General features: G+C 38.5%; 1 protein-coding gene across 1 annotated transcript in view; it reads right to left on the reverse strand.

Annotated features, from left to right (window-relative positions):
* Positions 1 to 27,335, reverse strand: part of FUT8 (fucosyltransferase 8) — a 230,396-nt gene that overhangs the window by 45,155 nt on the left and 157,906 nt on the right. The window contains exons 7-8 of the mRNA XM_081088268.1: positions 18,434 to 18,548; positions 1,469 to 1,706 (exon numbers count right to left, since the gene is read on the reverse strand). Coding sequence (XP_080944394.1) covers positions 1,469 to 1,706; positions 18,434 to 18,548 — 353 coding nt within the window. The remainder of the gene's footprint in view (positions 1 to 1,468; positions 1,707 to 18,433; positions 18,549 to 27,335) is intronic.

The raw sequence follows: 27,335 nt of genomic DNA on the forward strand, positions 1-27,335 counted from the left end.
TGTACACACTCAATGTGTATTTGTTCAATGAATAAAGGCTATTAATGATAGCTAACAATTAATAGAGCTCATATATCAGGTGCTGTGTTAAGTCCATCACATGTATTATTTCATTTACTCCTACAACAACTCAAAGAGGTAAGTAAATTATTACTTTTCATTTTAATGATGAGGAAACTAAGGTCTAGGTTAAGTAACTTGCTCAAAATTACATAATGATAAAGTCAGTATTTTTTTTAATTTTTATTTTTTTAAAAATATGTTTTATGGATTGTTTACAGAGAGGAAGGGAGAAGGATAGGGAGCTAGAAACATTGATGAGAGAGAAACATCGATCAGCTGCCTCCTGCACACCCGCTACTGGGGATGTGCCCGCAACCAAGGTACATGCCCTTGACTGGAATCGAACCTGGGACCCTTCAATCCGCAAGCCGATGCTCTATCCACTGAGCCAAACCGGTCAGGGTTAAAGCCAGTATTTTTAGCAAAGGTACCCCAATTTTAGACCTTGTTTAAAGATCATCATTGCAGAAATAGACTTGCAATAAGAAACTATATATTCTATTCCCTCTAGAACAGTGATGGCGAATCTTTTGAGCTCGGCATGTCAGCATTTTGAAAAACCCTAACTTAACTCTGGTGCCATGTCACATATAGAAATTTTTTGATATTTGAAACCATAGTAAAACAAAGACTTGTATTTTTTATATTTATTTTATATATTTAAATGCCAATTAACAAAGAAAAATCAACCAAAAAAAACGAGTTCGCGTATCACCTCTGACACGCTTGTCATAGGTTCGTCATCACTGCTCTAGAACTTAGGAGAGAAATTTCTTATTGATCTTTATATCACTTATAATGCCTAGTATAGTACCTTAATCACACTATTTGTTATCAAATTTTTCCTGAATAAAATGTAAAATTGCATAATCAAATTAGGCCTCACTGTCCTTAACTGTAAAACAGAGATAAAGGTGCCTCACAAAGTTTGGTCCCTGGGTCTGGCAACTGTCAGAAATGCAAATTCTCAGGCCCCACCCAGTCCTACTGTTTTAACAAGCCTTCCAGGTGAGTCTCAGGCATGCTGAAGTTTTAAAACCTCAGGTCAATGTTACTTACAAGATAATTATGAGAATTAACTGAAGTCAATAGTGTGGAATCACCCTAAAAAGTGAAAGGTATATCACCATCACCATCATCATCATCTTAAGAGTAAATTGCATTACTTGAATAAGCTTAGTGATTTTGCTAAATCCAGATGAAAATAAACATGAAAAATGAAATAGATCATGAAACACTTTTTAAATAAAATATTGTTTTAGATTTTATCTGGATAATGCACAGCATTCATGGATTCACAGAAAAAGAGGACTATGAACCATAAAGTTGTACAAAGAAATCTGATGATCTGGTTATGTGGCAGTTCAACCCAGAGAATCTGACATGCTGTACACAGGCTTCTTACCTGACCAGTGTCCTGTGGAGATGCCATATCGGTCTGTGCAGGTCTCACTTACAGGTCTAAACACAGTTTCCCACCCACCAGTAGCATAACGCCAATTCTGAGACTCCAAGATCAGTGTTCGCTGGGTGCCATATGCAATCATGAAGCAGTAGACCACATGATGGAGTTGACAGCCGTAGCCACAGCCTTTGTTGATATTACACACTAGCTTCTTGGCTTTGCTGCAGTCCTTGGGATTCTATCAGGGAGGAAGAGAAATAAAGGTGAAGATAAGCTGTACAGAGCAACTTCTCTTCATAGATGACAAGTACATAACTCATATAAGCCAGGACTGATCCGGTATATTTTATAAGGCAAAGAATCGCGCTTTAAAGATCAAATTTCAAAAATCTACTGAATATTTTATGTGCACACTTAGGGAGATGGCAGTGAAAAAAAACCAGTTACTTGGGAACCACAAAACAAACATAAAATTAAGCAGTAACATTTAAAAGAATACTATTTTCACTTCTCTATCATGCAGAACATCTCTGAACTCAAAGCTGTGTACACTGAGATATTTATTTCAGCTGCAATTCAGCATTCTGAGCTTATATTCCCTGATGAAACTGAAGTCATTTTAAAGGAAAAATTATAATATACCTACTAATTCCACCTATTTCCAGAGTTCTAGATGTCATGAACAAAATCATTATGGAAGTAAAGCCACTGAGTAAAATGATATCTGAGTTCAACAATTATAAAATATCAGTGATGGAACTTAAAAAAACACACCAATTTTGACAGTTACTAGTAATTTTAACAATAAAATGCAGAACATGTTCTATATTAACTGTCTTGAGAATGTGGTAAGCCACTTTTTAATTAGGAGATTCATTTAGCTGTTTTTATATTTGCTCTGAGATGAATAGAAAGTGCATAAATCATATAAGCCAGGACTGATCCAGTATATTTTATAAAGCAAAGAATCCAGCTTTATCTGGATAATGTACACTTAATACTATCTAACAGTGGGTAAAATGGGCTTAGCTAATTTGAGAATTTCTTTTTTCCATTCTAATATATCAATTCTGCTATAATTCATATAAGCTGCTGCTAAACATCCCTAAGCATCTTAGTTCTTCAAATAAAAGTTTGTTTTGACAAGGACCCCTTAGCCTGAGAAGTTTTTGAAGCTGTTTTGTCTGAAAGGGAGGAGAAAGAATGGATGCGTTCAGGAACAGAATCTTCTCTTCCACAAAGCAAGAAGCAAAGGAACTACTAGTTCTCAATTTAGATGAGCCTTGAATAAAGCAGTCAACAAATCACAAATCTACCACTGTTTTCTAAGGATATTACCTGTTTTGTCAAGAAGAGATCCCTAGAAACAAAGGCTAGGACAGCGAGGCTGTAAAATGTTTCTGAAGGAAAAGCTGAGAAGGGGATATGCAACAGTTACTTTCAGAAGAGGTTGTTTTCCACATTCCAATGTGCCATGCAGGCTAGCCTTTTTCTATCAAAGCAGAACCTATACCAGCGATTTTTAACCTTTTTCATCTCATGGCACACATAAACTAATTACTAAAATTCTGCAGTACACCAAAAAAATATATATTTTTTGGCAGATCTGAAAAAAAAAAAAGTATAATTTTGATTCATTCCATACCATCTGGCTTTTGTTGTGTTGACTGCTGTCACTTTTTAAATTTGACAATCTATGTGGTATATAAAACTGAAACTCATGGACACAAACAACAGTGTGATGGGTACCAGAGGGAAGGGGCTAGTTTTTGTCAATTACCATTGACCCTGGTTGATGTCTGCCAAAAACTTGAAAGCATGTCTCATTCAGAAGCAAGAATATATAGAAGGAGTGATTTGACCTGAGGTGGTGAACACACAATACAATATACAGATAGCATATTATAGAATCATACACCTGAAACCTATATAATTTTATTAACCAATGTCACCCCAATAAGTCAATAAAAAGGAAAAAAAAAACAATATACAGAAGGGCCTCAATACTACAAGAAGTTTTAATCATGCTTTAATAGGGTAGCTATTTTTTATAAAATCTGCTTTTGTTTCTAGTGTGCCTAATGCACACTCCCTTTTATATTTCTCTACCAGTTATGCAAGAATGCAGGCATATTGTTTTGTTCTATATTCTGATTATTTTGATCTTTCCCCTCCCTCACCTTTTATGGCACTCCTTCCTCCTTTTCTCTCTCTCTCTCTCTCTCTCTCTCTCTCTCTCTCTCTCTCTCTCTCCCCCTCCCTCCCTCCCCCCTTTCTCTCTGACACACGCACACACACACACACAATTACTATGTGCATAGATTACAATACAGTCCTTTTAAAAGGAGGCTCACTAGGAAGTAATTCTTATTTGGGAGTAAAAGATTGGGAAAATACAGATTGAAAATGTAATCCCCTTCCTCCTCCCCCTTAGTCCATTGGAAGAGAATCTCACTCATTTTTCTCTTCTTCTGCCTTGAGTTTCACTCACTGACTAAGGTAAACTTTTGCTTACTAAATATTTATTAAACACTTAATATATACAATAAAACGTGGGAGATGATAATCCAATAGAATAAGAAATCATATGTATCAATAACTGCAATAATAGACTATTTGAATGTTCTAAGACTGTGATAAACAAGAAATTAAGGAACAGTATGGACTTCCATTGGGAAAAAAATCACTTTCAGGTGGACTGGAAAGAGTTACGAATAAAACTGCATTTATGCTAAACCTTAAAATACATAATTTATTGTGTTTATAAAATGCTAAGAAAAAAAGTACTATTTTCATTAGTCAATGGAAGTCCATATTGTAAAGAATAATTGTGAAGAGCAAAGTAAAACTATGAACTCTATAAATCATATTTATAACATGGGATTTTTGGATATAGGGTCTTCTTAAAGTCAGACTCCTAAAAAGGCACATACATTCTTGCTCCTTGCAATGGTGATGACTGTTAAAGTTTTAAAAATATGAGGCAAATTTGTCAAAATTACTTGGAACAACATGCTCTAGTTAAAGAACTTTGCAAGGAGAGGCTTGAGAGGCAGTTTTCTCTAATTCAGGCTTTGTTATTAATTCAATTGTGTGATTTTGCTTTAACTTGTAAACTAAATATTGTGACAAAAATAACCTCCCTCCACAATCTTTGCCACCTGCTCACCTATCCTTCCTTCACAAAAATACTATGAAACTAATGACATACTGTATGCTCAAAGCTAATTCAAACATATTTCATTTATCCTCATAATATTAAGAAACATTATTTCACAGTGGATAAATACAATACCTTTTGTATTTAGTGCTACAAGGTGGCCCAATCATGAGCAAGCTAAGTATTACGTAACATTTTTACAGTTATAATTCTGCAACAAAGCTATCACCATAGTATATATGAATTAAAAAATGAGGACTTAAGATAATACAGGGTTCTTCTCTTCAGTTTCCTTTTCTTCAGTTTTGTATATTTTTTTAAATAATCTCTGAGGCATTTCTTCTGATACTGTTAATTCCCAAGAATGACCCTATCTCAACAGAACTAAAAGCTATATTGGCTCTCACTATCCTATATTTGTAAATCAACATTGGGAAGTAAATTTAAATCAATCTGACTCTAACTAAGATGGCACATTAAGGGAAGCAGCATCTCTTAAACCTAAATGATTACTAATTCACTAAAGGTACCATCATAATGCTGAAATGTTTTACTTTAAAATATTGAAATTTACTATTGGACATAGTTCAAATTAGAAAGCCAGCTTAATTTCTACTTTGCTAAAAAAATAATAATTTTGAATTGACTAGTACACAACAGCCATTATTATATTACTTTGGCACTGCTAGGATTTAGAAGTTTTGTACTGCCTTCACTTAGTAAATTAGTAGTAATTGTAAGTTAATGATGTAATATTATGAAATGGTACTGATTCCATGGCTTTTAAATTAAATCACAGATAAAGCCTTTTGCCATGAGTATTTACATTTTCTGTACACACAAATAAAAGCCTCTACAGAGGAAAATTTTCCAGCTACAATGTAATTTCCCTCATTTCTCTGCCCAGTAATTATAGACCAAAACATTGCACAAACAGGCTAAATTAACAACAACAAAAATTTAGTCAAAATAAGCTAAACATACTATTTCCAGGCATCTCTTGCAAGTAGTATATGCTTAATAAAAAGATTAGTTCAACTGAATTTCATGTACTTAGACAAAAACAATGCCAACTTAGCCAATTTCAAGTATGTAATACAGTATTATTAACTAGTCACCAGGTTGTACATTAGATCTCTAGAACTTATCCTACATAACTGAACCTTGTACCCTTTGACCAACATCTCCCCATTTCCTCCACCTTCCTGCCCCTGGTAACTACTGTGCTACTCTGTTTTTACGCATTTGACTCATTTAGATTACACATGTAAGTGAGATCATGCAGTATTTGTCTTTCTGTCTTATATCACTTAGCATAATGTCTTCCAGGTTCATTTGTGTTGTCACAAATAGCAGGATTTTCTTCTATTTTATGGGTGAATGTAGAGGGCCGCCTGGGGGGCACCTAGGCATTTTCTTATAATTATTGTCAGCTGAACTCAGAGCATAGGCAGAGCCACGCCCTGGGAACATGCTTCCCCAATAAGGCTGGACATGTTAATCAGGCAGGGGCGGAACTAGATATGTAAATCTAGGCCTTTAAAATAAACCTGCTGTGTGGCTCAGCCCGCTTTTTGCCGCCTCTCCATCAGAGAGGATGGCGCCCACCTGGCCCCAGCTTAAAATCTATTTCTGCGTCTTGGTCTTTCTTTAATTTCTTAATCCCCAGCTCCTCCACTCAGCAAATGGACTGTTTCCTTTTCCATGCGGGACATGGAGAAGAGAGAAACAGCCCCCCACAGGTGAATAACATTCCCTTACACACACACATTGTCTTGATCCATTCATCTATTGATGGTATGCCACATAGGTGTTCCCATATCTTGGTTACTGTAGATAATGTTGCAATGAACCTATGGATGCAGATATCTTTTCAAGATAGTGATTTCATTTCCTTTGGATACTCAGAAGTGGGAATGCTGTATAATATGGTAGTTTTAAGTTTTTTTAAGGAACTTCTATATTTTTTCCGTGATGATTGTACCCATTTACATTCCCACCAACAGTGCATGAGAGTTCCCTTTCTCCACAGTCTCAACAAATTTGCTATCTTTTGTCTTTCTTATAGCAGCCATTCTAACAGGTATAAGGTGATATCTCATTGTTCATCTCAGGTGTTTGTATTTCATTGATGCTTAATAATCTGTTGACCACTCCTATGTCCATATTTTCATTATGGTTGTTTTTTTTTTTTACTATGAAGTTCCTTATATATTCTGGATGTTAACCCCTTATCAGATATATGGTTTGCAACTATTTATTTTCTCCCATTCCATAGTTACTTTTTCATTTTGTTCATTGTTTCGTTTGCTGTGCAGAAGCTTTTCAATTTGATGTAGTCCCCCTTGTTGATTTTTGCTTTGGTTGCTTGTGCTTTTGGTGTTTATATATATTTCACTGCCAAACCAACATCAAGGAGCTTTATCCTATGTGTTCTTTCATCTTTTTATGGTTGAAGAACTTACACACGTAAGGATTAAAAACTGGAACTCGGAATCCTTCCAGCTCCTCTCTAACAACATTCCTTCTGTAGGGAAGAGTTAAGCCCTAGGTAGATAGCTCCTATTTCAAGCAAAGGAGGTCAGGAAAAAAACAAAGGAATGAGCCAGGGAAGTTAAATATTAACATGCTCTTTGCCTGATCTAATCATAAGACTAAACACTTTTTCACTTGTTTTTTAAAATTACAATATCTAGCTTTGTGTTGGTAATGAAGAAAAGATTCATCAACAGTGGTGAAAGCATGTCAGCATATTGGAAACAATCTGATTTTATTTCTCTAAAATTATTTTCAGAACCAAAGCAGAAAAGGTAATGAAGCAAATAAGAGAACTGAAGTACTGCATCGTGGTAATTAAAATGAAGACTCTGGGCATAGTTAATAATCATGAAAAAAAACACACCTTGAAAAGCATTCTTATTTTTAAAAGCCAAGACCAGAAATTATTGTCTCTTACCATATTAAACAGGAAAATCTTCATGGCAAAGTTAAGATGGTATGGAGTTGTGCTTTCCACTCCTCCAGCAGAGAACAATGGGGTTGCAAATAGTAAGGACAACACAATAGCTGTGGCACAAGTAAGCTACTAAGTGCTTTAGGAAATCATTTCCCTGTGGGTATTGATAAACCTTTAAGCGTGAAAACTTAATGGAGAAAAGATATCAAGATACATAGTTTACAGACTGTTGTCCTGACCGATGAAGCAAAGATAGATAGTTACTATACAGTTACAGAGAAGGAAAGCTTATCTTCATAAGTACTGCAATAATTGCCCTGTTTTGCTCTTTGCCTAGAAGTCTCTATTGAATATTTTAAAGCCACTCAAAAAAATCCTACGAATTCAGTAGAATGCAACAAATAAATGTGGTGCTTTCTTCCACTCAGGGTCTTTGAGACAATATCTCTGTGTGTTCCAGGTGGTCTCTAAAAAACTTCTACCCCAGGGTAGACAGATGTGTGTACACCAGAGCAAACTTGGTAATATTTTCTGCAACCACATGCACCACAAAGGAAAGGCGGAGAAAGAATGAGATGCATCCAAGTCTATCTAATTCTCCCGTTCAAGAATCTAATGTAAACAAAACTCCTTCCAATGCTAGAAAAGAAAAGTTTAGTAACTGGAGGAGCTAGATTCTGCCAATTCTACATGAATGCACATCTCATCAATTTTTCTCTATCAGTTTACAGCCTGATACCCAGATCTCAGAACCAGCTTAACTGGTAATGTTAAAAATAGCATGCTTAAAAAATTAAGGTTGAATTTTAGAAAGGTCCTCCACCATCATTTTACTTAACAGGACCCAGTAGGTTTTCCTTCCTCAAAACCAAAACACAGGATGACATGGCAGATACTCTTTAAAAAAAATAGGTGTGAAGAGGAAGTAGTATAGAAAAGGGGAAAGAAAGGAAGAAGAAAAGGGGGGAAAGGGGAAGAAAGAGAGAAAAAAATGGGGAACAGGATAAGAGAAAGAAGGGAGAGGGGGAAAGAAAGAGAAAAGTAAAAGCAAGCTCCAGAATGGCTAGCCCTGTTTTACATAGTATCAAAAGATGAAGGATGTGGTGGAGGGGGTCATGAGGGTAAAAGAGGGACATCTATAATACTTTCAATAATAAAGATAAATTTTTTTAAAAGATGAAGATAGCAGATACAACAGAGAAAGCCTGGTTGAAACTTTGCTCCTGTGCAGAGGCTGCTGCAGATGTTTTGTTATCTATAATAAAATCCTCTCTAGTAAAAGAGAAACATGGTAATTGGCGTACGACTGCTGCCCTTCCCATTGGCTAGTCAGGGCAATATAAAAATTAACTGCCAGCCAAGATGGCGGCCGGCAGCCAGGCAGCTTGAAACTAACATGAGGCTTGCTTGCTTCAGTGACGGAGGACTCCAATGTTCCCCGCCTGCCGCTGCAGGCCTCTGAGCTGCAACTCTAAGCAACTATGTAACAAATATAGAAGCTAAACAAAACCCCAGAAACCTGCTTTAGTCCGCGGGCTTCAGCCAGCAGGATCGCAACATTGTAAGCAAAGGCGAGAAACCTACTTTCAGCAGCGGAGGCCTAAGAGCTGGAGCTAAGCCTCAAAGCTAAAGCTGGCCCAGAATAAAAAAGAAAAAAAAGAAAGAAAAAAAGGAGCGGTTGGGAGCTTCAGTCACCCCCACCCTGGCCCTCAGCCCCTCACCCAGACTGGCCAGACACCCCAGTGGGGACCCCCACCCTGAAGGGTGTGTGACCAGCTGCAAACAGCCATCATCCCCTCACCCAGGCTGGCCAGGCACCCCAGTGGGGACCCCCACCCTGATCCAGGACACCCTTCAGGGCAAACCAGCCGGCACCCACCCGTGCACCAGGCCTCTATCCTATATAGTAAAAGGGTAATATGCCTCCCAGCACTGGGATCAGCGGAGCCGCAAGGCCTCCCGGCACCGGGATCAGCGTGACAGGGGGCAGCGCCCAAACCCCCTGATCGCCCTGCAGCTCTGTGTGTGACAGGGGGCGGGGCCACAACTTCCCTATCCACCCTGCTCTGTTCGAGACAGGGGAAGGCTCCCCAACCCCCTGATCAGCCCTGCTCTGTGCCTGATAGGGGGGAGCTCCCCAACCCCCTGATCACCCTGCGGCTCTGTGTGTGACAGGCTGCAGCGCCCCAACCCCACCCCCCCATGGGCCCTGCTCTGTGTGTGACGGGGTAGAGCCATAACCTCCCCATCGGCCCTGCCCTGAGTGTGAGAGTGGCGGCGCCCCAGCCCCCTGATCGGCCCTGCTCTGTGGGTGATAGAGGGCGGTGCCCCAACCCTCTGATTGGCCCTGCTCTGTGCATAACAGGGTACAGAGCCCCAACCCCCCTGATGGGCCCTGCTCTGTGAGTGACAGGGGGCAGTGTCCCAACCCCCGATTGGCTCTGCTCTGTGCGTGACAGGGGGTGGCGCTGCAACCTCCCCATGGACCCTGCCTTGAGTGTGACAGGGGACGGTGCCCCAACCCCCCAATCGGCCCTACCCTGAGCGTGACTGAGGGTGGCATCACAACCTCCCCATCGGCCCTGCTCTGAGCCCGACCAGGGGCTGCACCTAGGGATTAGGCCTGCCCTCTGCCACCCGGGAGCAGGCCTAAGCCAGCAGGTCATTATCTCCCGAGGGGTCCCAGACTGCGAGAGGGCACAGGCTGGGCTGAGGGAACCCCCTCCCCACCGAGTGCACAAATTTTTGTGCACCGGGCCTCTAGTATACTAATAAAAGAGTAATATGCTAATTAGACCAGGAGGCCTTCCATATGTCCTTCCAGACAAAGCCATGGTGGTGGGGCCAAGGAAGAGGCAGTTAGGGGTGATCAGGCTGGCACGGGGGAGCAGTTGGGAGTGAGCTGGCTGGTGGGGGGGGGCAGTTGGGGGCAAGCAGGCCAGCAGGGGGGACAGGTGGGGATGAGCAGGCCGGCGGGGGGCGGGAGGGGGGGGCAGTTGGGCTCAGTCAGGCCAGCTGGGGGACAGTTTGGGGCAAGCAGGCTGGCGCGGTGGGTGGGGGGAGTTGGGGGTGATCAGGCAGGCAGGCAGGTGAGCGGTTAGGAGCCAGTGGTCCCAGATTGCGAGAGGGATGTCCAATCCCACAGGGATCTGGCCTAAACCAGCAGTCAGACATCCCCCTAGGGGTCTCAGATTGGAGAGGGTGCAGGCCGGGTTGAGAGACACCCTCTCTCCCCCGTGCACGAATTTCATGCACTGAGCCACTAGTCTATACTAATAAAAGGGAAATATGATAATTAGACTGGATCGATCAGACATCTTCCGGATGTCCGACTTCCTTCTGTACATTTGGGGGGTGACCAGGCTGGCAGGGGGGAAGTTAGGGAGCAGCCAGGCTGGCAGGGGACCAGTTAGGAGGGGATCAGGCAAGCAGAGGCAGTTAGGGTTGATCAGGCAGGCAGGCAGAGTAGTTAGGGGCGATCAGGCAGGCAGGCAAGCGGTTAGGAGCCAGCAGTCCCAGATTGCGAGAGGGATGTCCAACTACTAGTTTAGGGGATCGGGACTAAACCGGCAGTTGGACATCCCCTGAGGGGTCCCGGATTGGAGAGGGTGCAGGCCGGGCTGAGGAACGCCCCCCCCCCCCCCCCGACCATGCATGAATTTCATGCACTGGGCCTCTAATAAAAGCATAGTATGCTAATTAGACTGGACGTCCATTCTTACAGACAAAGGCACAGTGGGCGGGGGCTATGGCAGAGGCGGCAGAGGCCCTTGGCTGCAGCAGTGGTGGGCGGGGGCTGAGGTCAAGGCCCTTGCATGAATTTCGTGCATTGGGCCTCTAGTTTTAAATAAAAGTCAGAGTAATTTATACTGTTTTGCCAGCTCTTCCATTCTGCAAAGTGCTATTCTTCGGGGTACTATTGGTACTTATAGCACTTGTCTACACACTGAGTCACCCAGCCAGGGCCTAATTGTTTCTTGCTAGGATGTCAATTCATAATTGATTTAGTGTGCTGATCATATATCTCGTGATTTTGCTAAATTCACTTATTTGCTTTATGAGTTTATTGTCATGTAGTTATTGTTGCTTAGTAAATTACTTGGGATTTACCTTGTAGACAATCATGCCACCTGCAAATAGGAATTTTTTTTCTAGTACATATGCCATTTTTCCTTTTGTCGTGTTTTATTGCACTGCATAGAATTTCCAATACTGTGTTGAATAGAAGTGGTGATAGTAGTCATCCATGCTTCATTTCTAATATTAGGGAAAAAGCATTTAGTCTTTCATCACTAAGGGTGATGTTACCTATAGATTATTTATAAAACCTGTAAGCTGTGATGGCATCTGGTCTTGGACTTTTGTATGTTGGGAGTTTTTTGACTATCACTTCAATTTCATTGATAATAATTGGTCTGTTTAGATTTTCTAATTCTTCCTGGTTCAGTCTTAAGAGGTTATATGCTTCTAGAAATGTATCCATTTCTTCTAGATTGTCAAATTTGTTGGCATGTAATTGTTTGTAGTATTCTTTAATAACTCTTTGTATTTCTGTTTTGTTAGTTGTAAACTCTTCTTTCATTTATCATTTTATTTATTTGGGGTCTCTCTATTTTTTTCTGAATAAGTTTGGCTTAAGTTTTGTCAATTTTGTTGAACCTTTCAAAGAACCAGCTTAGTATCATTGTTCTTTTTAATTGTGTTTTTCAGTTTCTATTTCATTTGTTTACATTCTGATCTTAATTATTTTCTTCTATTTGTATGTTCTTCTTTTTCTAGTTCTTTTAGGTGTAAAATTAGATTGTTTATTTGGGACTTTTTTGTGTTTCTTGAGCTAGGCCTGTAGAGCTATGAACTTCGTTACTAACCTGCTTTTGGTTTATCCCCTAAATTTTTAAATGTTGTTTTCATTTCCATTTATTTCAAAACAATTTTTGATTTCTTGTTTGATTTCACTTTTGATCCATTGGGTTTTTTTTAGTAGTATGTGTATTTGTGTGTTTTCCAGTTTCCTTCCTGTAGTTGATTTCTAGTTTAATGCCATTGTGGTTAGAAAAGATGCCTGATAATGATTTCAATCTTCTTGAATTTACTGAGGTTTGTTTGTGGCATAATGTGTGATCTATTCTAGAGAATATTCCATGTACACATGAAAAAAAATGTGTATTGGATGAAATGTTTTATAAATGTCTATTAAGTAAATCTGGTCTAAAATGACATTTAAGTCTATTATTTCCTTATTAAATTTCTGTCTGAATGATCTACCAAACTAGAAAGTTTTCAGTTATTTCTTCAAATCCTCACTCTTATTTCATTCTCCTTATGGGACTCCAGATACAAACATAAGAAAATTCTATTATTGCCCCAAAGGTCAGCCCCTGAGGCTATGTTTATTTTTTTCAACTTTTAGTCTCTCTGTTATCAGACTGGATGATTTCTATTGATCTAACTTCAAGGGCACCAATTCTTTCCTCTGTCATAGCTATTCTACTATGAGACAATTTTTTACCTTGGTTATTGTATTTTTTAGTTCTAAAATTTTCTTTTTTTTTTCCTTGTATCTATTTCTTTTCTGAAACTTTCTTTTTTTTTTTAATTTTTCCAACTCTGCAGTTGCTTAGTGGGGCATTTTTATTATTATAGCTTCTTTAAAATTCTTGTCAGGTAATTCCAACATCTGTGTCTCATCTCACTGTGGTGTCTGCTGATTATATTTTTTTAATCTAAATTAAGATTTTCCTGGTATGATGATGAGTATTATGTTATGAGACACTGCTTTCCATTTTAGTAGGCAGTCAAACTTTAGATTCCTAGCTTACTTTTACGAACTGTGGCTCAAATGTCAATTATTTGTTAAAAGCCATTTCCATGGTATTTTGTTCTGCCCACTTGTGGGCTACCTAGGGGCCATTCTGAAGCCTGAATAGTATATTATATGAGAGTTTAGCAATCAAACCTCTTTCTGTAGTGATTCTGATCAGTTTCATGCATGACAGTCAGAGGTCTGCCTGGAATTTCAAACACAAAAATCCCTTTCTCTAACTACCTCCTCATCCTAACCCTCCCTCAACTCAAGTTGGAGTGAGAAGGGAACTGCCTCAATTTGCAGTGTGGCAATGGTGGGCTTTGTCCAAAGTCTCTGCAATGCTAATACCAATTGGAAGAGGTAGGGGTGCCTTCATTATGTCAGGGCAGGTGTGGTGACAAGGCTATGTGCTCAATCTCCACAGCTGAGGCACCCAGAGAGGGTAGGGAAGCAACTTTTCATGATGTTCCCCTGGAATAGGGTAGATAAATATCAAAATGTGGGTTTTTTTCAATGTTTGTTTGTTTTTTGTTCCACCCACTGGTTGGAAGGTTCTAAGATACACAGGAGGCAAAACAAAGCACAGGAATTTCACTCTGTACAGGATTTCTTTTTGTTGTAATTAGCAGGAAGAATAGCATATCATGTGTTCACTACTTCTTATCCAGAAACAAAAGACTTTATTTTAAGCCTACCACATTTTCAAAACATTTAATGCACATTTAACTCAGATCTATAATGCTACTTGCTTATTGGAAAACTTATGATTTTGTGTTTCCAGTGACATTTGCTCCCTTTTAAAAATGATAAACCAACTTTTATTTAACAACTAGAGGCCTGGTGCACAAAATTCATGCACCAGAGGGGGGGGGTCCCTCAGCCCAGCCTCCACCCTCTCCAATCTGGGACATCCCTCCCACAATCCAGGACTGCTGGCTCCCAACCGCTCACTTGCCTGCCTGCCTGATTGCCCCTAACGGCTTCTGCCTGCCAGCCTCATCACCCCCTAACCACTCCCCTGCCAGCCTCATCACCCCTAACCACTCCCCTGCCTGCCTGATCGATGCCTAATTGCTGCCCTGCCGCCTGGTCGCTCCCAACTGCCCTCCCCTGCAGGCCTGGTTGCCCCCACCTGTCCTCCCTTGCCAGCCTGGTCACCCCTAACTGCCCTCCCCTACCGGCCTGGTTGCCCCCACCTGCCCTCCCCTGCCAGCCTGGTCCCTCCAAACTGCCCTCCCCTGCCGGGCTGGTCCCCCCAAGATTCCCCCCTGCAGGCCTGGGTCTTCCCCCCCCCCACAACTTTCCTCCCCTGCAGGCCTGATTGCCCCCAACTGCCCTCCCTTTCAGGCCTGGTCCCTCCAAACTGTCCTCCCCTGCTGGCCTGATCACCCACAACTGCCCTTCCCTGCCAGCCATCTTGTGTCCACATGGGGATGGTCATCTTGTGTTTCAGAGTGATGGTCAATTTGCATATTACTCTTTTATTAAATAGGAACTCAAATCTTGAGAACAATATAGAACTATCTTTTTATGTAAAAGGAAAACATAACATTCGTTTGAAGAAAAGAACTCTAACACTGAACACTTAAAGAGATTATTTAAAGCCTCTATGGAATATAGGCTTTGAACACAGGAAGGACTCAAATTTACCAGCTTTCTCTAAAGGTTTAGCTTTACTTACTTTTTTCACCCATTAGGTAAGTACAAAGGGCAAGATACTGGACCCTTTGGTTGCAAAGCCAATAGTATCTATCCTATCCCTAACCTTTTAAACATAGTCAACCCTCTCATGTGGCATACTATAAAAACCCTCAATTTCCAATGATACTTACAGCCTCGAGATATGGTCTCCTTTATTAGCTCTGACACTTCCAAACCCAAGCCCAGCCACTCTAATCACTCCAGAGGAAGATGATTCAGACCAAAATTTAAAATAAAACAAACAAATAAACAACAACAACAACAAAAACAAACACAACTCTCCAAATAAGCAAACAAACAAAAACCCAGAAACCTCAGGTAGATCTGAAGAAGAGAAAAACCCAAAGCCACAGGGCTATTTTATTGGCAGAATGTTAACTACACTCTAACACTGATGTTAGAAAGGTACAATAAAAGCAAATGGGTTGACTATGTTTAAAAGGTTAGGGATAGGATAGATACTATTGGCTTTGCAACCAAAGGATCCAGTATCTTGCCCTTTGTACTTACCTAATGGGTGAAAAAAGTAAGTAAAGCTGAACCCTTAGAGAAAGCTGGTAAATTTGAGTCCTTCCTGTGTTCAAAGCCTATATTCCATAGAGGCTTTAAATAATCTCTTTAAGTGTTCAGTGTTAGAGTTCTTTTCTTCAAACGAATGTTATGTTTTCCTTTTACATAAAAAGACAGTTCTATATTGTTCTCAAAATGTTTTCAACCATCCAAATCATTCCTTGAAAGTAAATTATAGAGTCTTGAATTATTTGTCAGGAATATAATTAGGTACTTAAATGACTAAAGTCTCCCAAAGAGATTTTAAATATTAAAAACATTTGCTTTTATTGTACCTTTCCCCTATTATTTCCTACTTAGATACAAATTATTATTGTCTTTTAGTTTTAAAAATTTATTTATTTTTTAAATATGTTTTTATTGATTTTAGAGAGAGGAAAAGAGAGGGGCAACACTGGCCAGGGTAATGTAATCACTTTAAAATCCACATAAACAGTCCCACTATTCTGATTAAACTTTCTAATCCATTTCATTAAATTAGTGAAAAAGCATTCTTTTTAAAAGAGCTGGCCTGCTTAAAAATACACTGGGAATAAATATTCCAGTTATAGAAGGCATTCCTTAAAAATACATATTTTTAATTTGGGAGGAATGGGAGAAAGGACTCTTATTCACCTCTATCCAGAGAAGATGAAGCATTAGTGACATCTAAGATGTTAAAAATATAGTTCCTGACTTCAAAAACTTTTAGAATACACAGAAAAAATGACCATGAATACATTAAATAATTAACAAAAATAAATAATTAAAGAAATTATTTTTCTGAAACCTTTTTTTACTAAGACTTCCATTGTCTTCTTGAATATTAAAAATCACTTTTTCTTTTTTTCTGATGGAAAAAAAGCATAAAAGATTTGTTAAATAGTAATATTTGAAATTGAAATTAAGGTTGAAGTAAAATGCTGTTTTGCTATAGCCTAAAAGATTTAAAAAAAACAATGTAGTTTTAATGCATTAACACGACTTACAAGTGAAATTCTCCAATATAGAAAAAGAGTAATCAGCACATAAAGGATCAAATTTGCACTATAGGTGAAAGCACTTGGCCACTTAAAAACCAAGAGGGAAAATAAAAACTAAAGCAGTTTCTTGCTACAGTGTGGGGAGCTGAACCATGATCAAAGCATAGTTTAAATATAAATTTTGTTGGGTGAAAACTTAAAAAAATGTGGAAATGTAAGAAACTCAGAAACCATAGCTATTTCCATTTTAAATGAGGATGATAGCTCTGCTCCACCAGCTGTTTACAGTTCATTGAATGAGGTTCTAGTTGATAGGATATAATTACCTCTTCCCTACAGGAGGCAAGCGTTTCTCATTCTACAGACACCTCTGATGAATGTCCCTGGGAATATGAGACCAAGACAGCATGCCAAGATCAGTTTGGTTTTTAATGATCTCTTTAAACACTTGATTATCTATTTTTCTCTATTTAAGTATAAGAAAATGTGCACCTTAAAATATACAGAACCCAGTCACTGGCTAGTACGCTGCTTTTAACCTTAAAAGGAAAGCAGTGATTGTACACAGAAAGTATACCATCAATAGTATTAAAAAAGATAGGCATGGTAATTTCAACACAAGTGTTGAAGAATTCTACTTACTAATATTGTATTCCACTGAACACTATTCCACCTGTAAGTTCCTGTCAGTTAATGATGCCTCCATATCCATAGTCACTTCATCTCTTTAACTACTTCAAAGGGCCTATCGATTTTATCTTCCCAGTCTTTCTCAAATTTGCCTCTTCACTTCCAATGCAAACGGCCACATAGCTCAATAATTCTCACTTGCTGTATGGTCCTCATATCCTACATGGTCTCCTTGCTCTAGTCTCTTCCAATACTAACACAGTTAACCAAAATACTATTTCATATTAATATCACTAAAGCACTCTCATCATGTCACTCTTATGTGTAAAAACCTTTCAAAAACTTCTGGCAGATGAAGAAAAAAAAATCAAAAGTAAATCAATCCTATCCCCACAAATATGTAAGATTGGGTATGAATATTAATAACTAAAAAAGAACAATAAAAAATGAAGAGAATAAATTTAAAAGGGTCTGGAACTTGGGGTTTAACCTTGATTTTTTCTTTGCTATTTATTGTTAAAGTGATTTTTATGCAATAAATGAAATATTTCAGTAACCACTTACTACTTATATAACATAAAGCTTAACCTGCACCCAAGGACCTCTGCAATCTGGCTCCCAAATCTACCTTTTTTCCAGCTTATTTTTCATCCCTCCTTTCATATAACCCCAAACTCCAGGCAAACGAAAATATCCCGTATCTCACTGGGTTCCTATATTGCCCTTTCCCAGCTATGGATCATTACTCACATCATACGCTCCAACTAGTGTGCTCTTCCACTCAAGTGTCTAAATCCTACTTAATTATCCTTTATAGCTTAGTTCAAATAATACCTTTTTCACAAAACTATCCCTAACATCATCTTTCTCCATTGAGGATTTCATCTATATTTCTCATATAAAATGTACACCTTTTAATTTTGCATAGTTGTATGTGCGTGTGTGTGTGCTCAGGCGTGTATAAGTAGCAGCCCCCTTTAGGGTAGAGGCCTTGTTTTAGCCATCTTTGTATTCCACTCAAGGCATCACAGAGAGTCTGAAAAAATATGTAAAATGAGTAAGGACTCTCAAAAGAGCAAGGGCTAGGATGACTAGAAATCAATAGCAACTCTCACTTTTAATTTTATTATGATTTCCCTTCTTTTTCACTCAAGTTTATTTTTTAACCTAACCTTCTTACCTGAAGATATGTTATTCTCCGCTGGACCAGTTCTGTCAAATCTTTGGCCTCTTTTTCCCGCCAATCACCTGCTCCATCTGTTTGACTGAGGTAGTATAGGTCCGTCATTATGGACCTATGAAAGAAAACAACATTGGAAGTCTTACTTTTTTGTACTTTGTGATCGGATTACACAAACATAAGAGTCAAATTCTTCATAAAGATTGATGCTCACACCGATGCTAATACTCATTTTTTATTTTCTATCAAGGCTGTGAAATCAACAATTAGTCTTACTGGTAAGAAAAACCTACCTCTCCCTACCCCCAGCCAGTCAGCTGTACTTATTTTCCAGCACAGAGTACTACAGAGACTAGGGGGAAGTGGATATTTATAGCAATAAATAAATAAATAAATATGGAGATTAACATAAGGGGAAGAAATTAAATTGGTGCCAGTATTTGAACACTTCCTTTGTGTTTTCTCTGTCATTTCCTGTCTTCTCTTAAATTCTATCTTTATACTTTAACACTGAGTGGCTGGAAAAAGATCAGAGAAAAATTTTGACACAGCTCTTAGTATTCTAAACCAAGCGTCAGCAAACATTTTTCTATAAAGGGCCTGGTAGTATATATTTTAGGCTTTGTGGGTTTCCATTGTTTAAAGGCAGGAGAGCTGCCATAAACAATATGTAAATGAATGTATGTACGGGTGTTCCAATAAAACTTTATTTACAAAAACAAGCTATGAACCAGATTTGGCCCCTGGGCCATAATTTGACAATGCTTGGTATAAACTAATAAAATAATTATTAAGATACTTTCCCATTTTGCTGTAGCATCAGTAATTTCAATTATAAAATGGTGGATTTACTACAAAGTAAACTAAAATACCTAGTACATTAACAAGAGAAACTTTAGGGCTGGTGCAAATGGTTTTATTTATAATGCATTAAATAAAAGTCATGACTTACCTTTACCATAAAAAAAAAGACTCTTCTCTTTATCTAACACTCCCCACCAATCTTTCAGCAAACATTTAATCAATTTTTAACCACATATCACCCCTGGTTTGCTATGAGTGAGCACTGAGCCATCAACTGATCCACCATCTTTTTCTCATCTGAATTATTTCAGTAACCTTTGAATAGGTCTACACCCTGCTTCACCCTTGCCTACCTCTACAGTCTACTCTCAATAGAGCAGCCATATCCTATGAAACGGTCAGTCAGTACTCTTTTGCTCTTAATTGTTGAATAGGATTGTCATCTACCTCAGTCAAGTCCAAAGTTATTACTTTGACCTACAAGGCCCCAGACAATATGGGCCTCTCTTCCTTGTTTACTTCAGCCAATAACACTTCTGAATATGCCAGGCATGTTCCTACTTCAGGGCCTTTGCATTTGCTCTTCCATCTCCTGGAATGCTCATTTCGCAGACACCCATTTACATGGCTCACACAGATGTCCTTCAAATCTTTGCTCATATGTCACATTCTCCTTAAGGCTTTCCCATACCACTCACTTAAAAATTCCAACACCCAATCATCATCACCATTTCTTGGGTTTCCTTCTTTCTTCCCTGCTTTATTTTCTTTAAGCAATTATCATCTTCTAATATACACTGTTACTTCTTTATTTTACCTTTATCCCCCTACTAAAATTTAAGCCCCATGAGAGCAGGGCTGTTTATTTAAACTGTTTTCTTTTGAATCATCATTTAGAATAGAACCAGCCACACAGAAAACGTTCAATACCAGTAAGTATCTTTGACTAGATAAGTGAATAAAAAAGTAGCAAAAGAAAAATTTCAAGAATTTTAATGTGATAATATTGATAATTTTTTTACCTTTTACAAATCCAATTTTGTGGTTAGAAAGGTTTGGGGAGTTGTCTTCAACTAGTTACAGCTCCAGCTTCATCCCTTCTCTACACTTTTTTCCACATTTTGTGTTAACTCTGCTGTTCAAGGAATGTTTATAAGGATATGTTTTTTGCTTGTGAAAATTATAAAGTTAAAAATTTATTTCTATTTGTCAGAAAAGTATATATATAAATAAAGTATATCATACACATACTTCTAGAAATCACCTATAAAATGTTATTAACTAAAAAGCATAAAGCATTAGCTGGAGGTTCAAAAAATACTTAGAGAAAATAGATGTAATGTTAAATAATAAGAACAACAACAATGAACAGGTATTGAGCTCTTACTATGGGCCAGATATCTATTTTAGGTGCTTTACATTATTTCATGGTATCTTCACAGCTGCCTTATAAATTAGATAAGGAATGTGAGGCACTAAGAGATTAAAGAATTTGCTCAAAATCATAAAGTTCAGAAACAGTGGGAATTCAAATCCAAGCAGTGTGATTCTGAAATTTAGGCTTTTAATGACTGCACTAACAAACATCAAAGTATGGGATCAGGAGTACAAAAATGTGGACTCTGTTCAATATAACTATACAAAATCAGAAGAGAAAGAACATTGGGAGTTGGATAGACCTATTTCCCAATTTTGGCTCTACCTCTTAACTTTGTGTCCTAGGAAAATTATTTTGACATCTCTGAGACTAAGTTACTTCATTTAAAATAAGTATAGCAAAATGATTAATGTTAATATATACAAAGTAGTAATATATGTGGTGGCTGTTAGCTATAGCCTGAATAACTGTGTCTCCTCCGAAAATTCGTATCTTAAAAAAGGCTAATACCTAATGTGATAGTATTAAAAGGCCAGGTCTTTGGGAAGTGCTTAGGTCATGAGGTTAGAACCCTTGTGAATGGGATTAATGCTCTTATAAAAAAGACCCAACTGAACTCCTCCGCCTCTTCTGCCATGTGAGGACGCAATGAGAAGGCGCTGATCTGTGGATGAACCAGAAAGAGGGCTCTCACCAGCCTCCAGAATTTTCTGGCGCGTAGTTTTTTGGACTTCCCAGACTCCAAACAAAACTATGAGAAATAAATTTTTGTAGTGTATAAGCTACCCAGTACTTGGTATTGTTGTTATAACAGCCTATACAGACTAAGACATTACTATTTATACTACTAGAGGCCTGGTGCACGAATTCGTGCATGGGTGGGGTCCCTTGGGGTGGCCTGTGGGGATCGGGGCCCAGCTCACACTCCCAGGCTTGCAGCCCCAGCTCACGCTCCCAGCCTCGCGGCCCGCTGTGGACTGGTGCCACCCCATCACCTGCTCCACCATCTTGCCTGCGGGGCGACTGATCGGGCCAGGCCCCGCCCCCTGCTGCTGCCAGTGGTTTCTGTCTATGGGGCAATCGGGCCCCTGCTCACACCTGCCTTAGCCTGGCGCCACCCGCTCACTTGCTCCACCATCCTGCCACAGTCCCGCTCTCATCGGGGCCCATCAGGGCTGGCAGCACCTCCACTGCCGCCCACTGCCAGCACTGCATCGCCGACGCCCACCATGTTGTATGCCGTCCCCTGGTGATCAGTGAATGCAACAGTGAGCAGTCGAACTCCCGGTAGAACAATTCGAATATTAGGCTTTTATTATATAGTTAGGATGCCTCAGGGTTGTATGCCTCATAGCTATTATCTTGTTTCTAAAGAGTACCTACTAATAATTCTACAACTAAAAGGAAGGACCCATTGGATGTGACAGTAATATGTGGTACTGAAGGCCAGTCAGAAAAATAATCCAAAACCCACTGCCTTATGCACCCCTGAAGGAGATTGATCAGCGAGGACTCATTTAGCAGATGATGAAACCAGCCCTCAACAACTGCAACTTATCTAAGCGTACGTGACATAGTCCCAGTTCTCTTTTACTCCTGCTTCTTTACTAGATGGTAAACCATTTAGTAACAAAACACTCTTCACGGCATGAAAACTAAAGTCTTATTTACTATCATAGAAAACATTAGAACTATACACAATTAAGAGAGAATACTTGATAACAGGCCCTCTGAATAAAGCGAAACTATTAATAATACACAAATAAAATTAAGAATCATAGCCACAGTTTAGGATATTTACCCAACTTACAGTAAAACAGCTTTCACAAGCTTTAGGACAACAGGGTCATGTGTTGTGAAGCCTTTTAGGCATCTGTTTAATGTGTCAATATTATCCACACACAAGATATTTCACAGCTTTACTATTTCCATGTGCACCCTTTTAAACAGGGCAACATACTTGATACTTTATCTTTTTAATATTTACTACTCTCACCTAAGATCTAAAACATTTTCTTTTTATGAAAAAGTTTTAGTTGGGGAAAATAAACAAAAACCTACAACTTACTGCTTCCTTAAGAAATTAACTTGCAGTCTTACACATATACTGAACAGAGATTCAACTTTTAAGTTTTTCCAAATTACAAAACTGAGGCTCCTATGAACTATTATGTAGCCTCCAGTTACTGGGGGAAAAGTCATCAACCACAGGAAATTGTGTGAGTTGATCATGGAAACACATAAGCAGTCTTTTTTATAAGTCTTTTTCCTACCATTCTCATCACACTCATTATTATTTATTCTCATGGATTTCATCATATCCAAATGTGGTCATTTGCTTTTTCCTACCCATACAATAGAAGTGATCACAAAACGTTTTGTAAATCTCAACTTTAAATGGCAATATTGTTTCTTTCTGTAGCAGAGTGGGATAAATAACCAGTTTACCAGCATTAAACATATACATAAACAGACAAATAGCACTACATTTCATTGACAATAATAATTATATAGCCTCAAACAGGTAAAAACTACTTTAGATCTAATTTGGAGAGAAAAATAGTTTGAAATATAAAAGTTGGCATAGTTTATGCTTTCATCCTGTAGTAGTCAATCCATTCCTTTACCATTGGGAATGAAAGCCCATCTCTGTATTTTTTAATAAATTCAAACAGTGAAAACATAAAAGTGAATGTTTTTACCAAGTTACATCACTACTAAGCCTTGGCAATTATTCATATTCATCGCAATCTGTCTATAAAGTGGAATAGCCAAGCTTATAACTAGAAAGCCAAACATCAAAAACAAACAAGCAAACAAAACATACAAATGAAAAAAACACAACAGTCAACTAAAATTAAGTTTGCTTTTAAATATTTTTTTCTTGGACTCATTGGAGATCATGTAAGGAAGACAAGCACAGAAAATGACATCAAATTCAAACTAGTTCTTGGAAGATTCAATAATGTTTTAGAAGTTACCATTCTGCAGTTTATCATCTTTTGGACAAAGACGTGAGAATAATCAAACAGAAAGTTTCAGTTGTAGCCAATTATTGGGAAACATAGTAACTGAAAACCATTCTACTCGGTTTTCAGTGACTCCACTCTGAAATCAAATCTCCTAAAAGTGACCCAAAAGCTGAAAATCTTGCTGTCTTGGTTTTGACCATGAAGATACAACAAAGTTAGAAGGTAGATGATAAATCTAAAGGCCCGGTATGAGGCCAGGTCAAAGTCTGGGAAATACAAACTCAGGCAAAGTACCAGCAGACTAGCACTAGTCAGTTGAGGGTACAGTGCAGGTGTCTGAAAACAATGGTAGAACAGAACATAATCTATGCCTCTGACAGCAAGACAGCTATGCCAGGCAACAAATGCTCTTATTTCAAAAGCTGGGCTACATTTATGTTCTTTGTATTTTCTGTTAAATTTCCTATTTTTATATTTTAAATATTCACAAAACTTCTTTTAAATGTCCTTCTCTATCTCAGTTATGCCATTGATGTTTTGCTTATACCTGATTCAAAATGGGAACCCTCATGCACTGCTGGTGAGAATGCAGACTGGTGCAGTCACTGTGGAGAACAGTATGGTGTTTCCGCAAAAAACTAAAAATAGAACTCCCATTTGACCCAGTGATCCCACTTCTAGGAATATATCCCGAAAAACCAGAAACACCAATCAGAAAAGATATATGCAACCCTATGTTCATAGCGGCACAATTCACCATAGCTAAGATTTGAAAACAGCCTAAGTGCCCATCAGCAGATAAGTGGATTAAAAAAACCATTGTGTGGTACATCTACACAATGGAATACTACACTGCTGTAAAAAAGAAGGAATTCTTACCATTTGCAACAGCATGGATGGAACTGGAGAGCATTATGCTAAGTGAAATAAGCCAGTCAGAGAAAGAAAAATATCACATGATCTCACTCATTTATGGAATATAATGAATAACATAAACTGATAAACAAAAACACATCCAGAGACAGAGAAGCATTGATCTGACCATCAAACCTCAGAGGGAAGGTAGGGGAGGGTGGGGGTAAGGGGTAGAGATCAACCAAAGGACTTTTATGCATGCATATGAGCCTAACCAATGGACACAGACAACAAGGGGGTGAGGGCATGAGTGGGGGAGTGGGAGGGCAATGGGGGGGAAAGGACAAATATGTAATACCTTAATCAATAAAGAAAAAATAAATAAATAAATAAATAAATAAATAAAGCAAAAAAAAAAAAATCTTTAAAAATAAAATATCTTGCCCTAACCGGTTTGGTTCAGTGGATAGAGCATCGGCCTGCGGACTGAAAGGTCCCAGGTTTGATTCCAGTCAAGGGCATGTACCTTGGTTGTGGGTTCATCCCCAGTAGGGGGTGTGCAGGAGGCAGCTGATCGATGTTTCTCTCTCATCGATGTTTCTAACTCTCTATCCCTCTCCCTTCCTCTGTATAAAAAATCAATAAAATATATATTTTTAAAAATATATCTTGTAAAATAAGACCAGAGGTGAAAAAAAAAATGTTAAAGAAATTCCCTGAGGGCCGGAACAGAACAGATGCAATTCAAGCAAGAAAATCCCAAAATGAAGGAACTGATACTTATTAAAGTTAATGTCACATGAACTGTAAATGAGTGATTAGATATATTCAGTAACAATATATAATATGTATATTTTAAATATGTTTTTATTGAGTTTTATAGAGGAAGGGAGAGGTAGAGAGATGGAAACATCAACGACGAGAGAGAATCATTGATCGGCTGCCTCGCACATGCCCCACACTGGGGATCGAGCTTGCCACCCAGGCATGTTTCCTGACTGGGAATCGAACTGTGACCTCCAGGTTCACAGGTTGACACTCAACCACTGAGCCACACCAGCCGGGCAGTAACAATATTTTTTAACATGCACATTCAATAAAAATAAAGTCCATTCTCCATTGCTTAGCATAAGAATTACACTCCAAATCAGAAACACTATGTTATTTTTAAGGACTCATGTGTAACTGTGTCTTAAGACTACTTTTAAATACAGAGATCACTAAAGTCCTCCGAAGTGAATCAAACATGAAGTCATACAGAAAATCCTTCAATGTCAGGTGTCTCCTAACCCCATGCTTCCTATCAGGATGATCCCCCTCTATACACTAGTGAACTTCCAACAGGCACTCTCTCTTTTGTAGAACCCACTGCTGAAACTAACTAGAGCTTTCAGGTTTATTCAGGGCAAATGGTTTTTCTGTTGTGACGTTTTCTTCACAACTCTTAGGAATCTCAATTGCTGGAGAATATTTTGACCTCAACTACATAATTTTCTTTAGTTACATAATTTTCATAAATCCTTCAATGGAACAATTTGTGTTTTTACAAAAACGCCAAAGTAGAATATGGAGTAATCAGTCAAAGAATGCACATACCTGCCTCCCCACTCCCACTCCCAAAAAAAGACAGAGTTTCCTGAACTCTTAACTAAATAGTGAGTGCTTAGCACTGTGGGATAGAGAAGATGTTTAAGCTGGAGTTCCAGTTCTGAGAGGATTATGATTTGTCACAGAGAAAAGCCAAATTAGTACACAAGAAACAATAATCTCCATTTATGAAAGCTATCCTCCTAGCAAAATACAAGTCCTCAATTACTTTTGACTCCTCTATCTCCCCACATCAGATCTGTTAGCAAGTCCTGTAGCTTCTATTTTTTCACACACTTATCTCTTTCTCCCTACTGCAACCACCCTGGTCCAGAAGCTTATTTGCACTTTTGCACAATTCTTCTAATTTCCTGGCACCAGGATTTCTTTCACATGGACTTCAAAATGAGCTTTCTAAAATGCACCAATAAGACGTGTCTATAATAATAAAAGTGTAATATGCAAATTGACTGAACGGCCGAACAGCAGAACGAACATCTGTCTGGATGACCTTCCACATGAAGCCAGGGCTGCAAAAGCCTACTCTTGCACGAATTTCGTGCATCAGGCCTCTAGTACATTAATAAATGAAGAATGCTTCAAGCTCAGTAATAAAACAAACAATACCCCCCCAAATTAAGCATGTGACTTAAATAAACACTTTACCAAGGATGATAGATGTATGACAAATAAACACATTAAAAGATGCCCAACATCATTAATAAGGAAATGCAAATTAAAACCACAATGACATACCACTATATAGCTATCAGAATGGTAGTAAGGGATAGGAGTAATGTAAAAACTGAGAATACCAAGTGCAGACAAAAATACAGAGCAACTGGAACTATTAAACATTGCTGGTGACTGAAAAATAGTACCATCACTTTGGAAAATAGTTTAGCAGTGTCTTATAAAATTAGACATTTAAGTTACGACCAATCAAGCCCACTCCTAGACATTAACCCAAAATAAATAAAAACATGTTTCCAGAAAAATATGTGTGGTACTGTTTATAGTGGCTGTATTCATAATCACCAAAAAATGGGAAAAAAAACAAATGCCCTTCAACTGGTAAATGGATATGCTGTGATATATCCATATGATGGAATATTACTTAGCAATAAAAAGGAATGTACTACCAATACACAAAGCAACATGCATGAATATCAAATGCATTATGCCAAGTGAAAGAAACCACACTCAAAAACCACATAGTGTATGATTGCATTTATATAAAATTCTTAAAAGGCAAAATTATAGGGACAGGAAACAGATCTGGTTACTGCCAGGGACTGGCAATGGA

This window comes from Myotis nattereri (assembly GCF_964212035.1).
Source record: "Myotis nattereri genome assembly, chromosome: 1".
Lineage (NCBI taxonomy): Eukaryota > Metazoa > Chordata > Mammalia > Chiroptera > Vespertilionidae > Myotis > Myotis nattereri.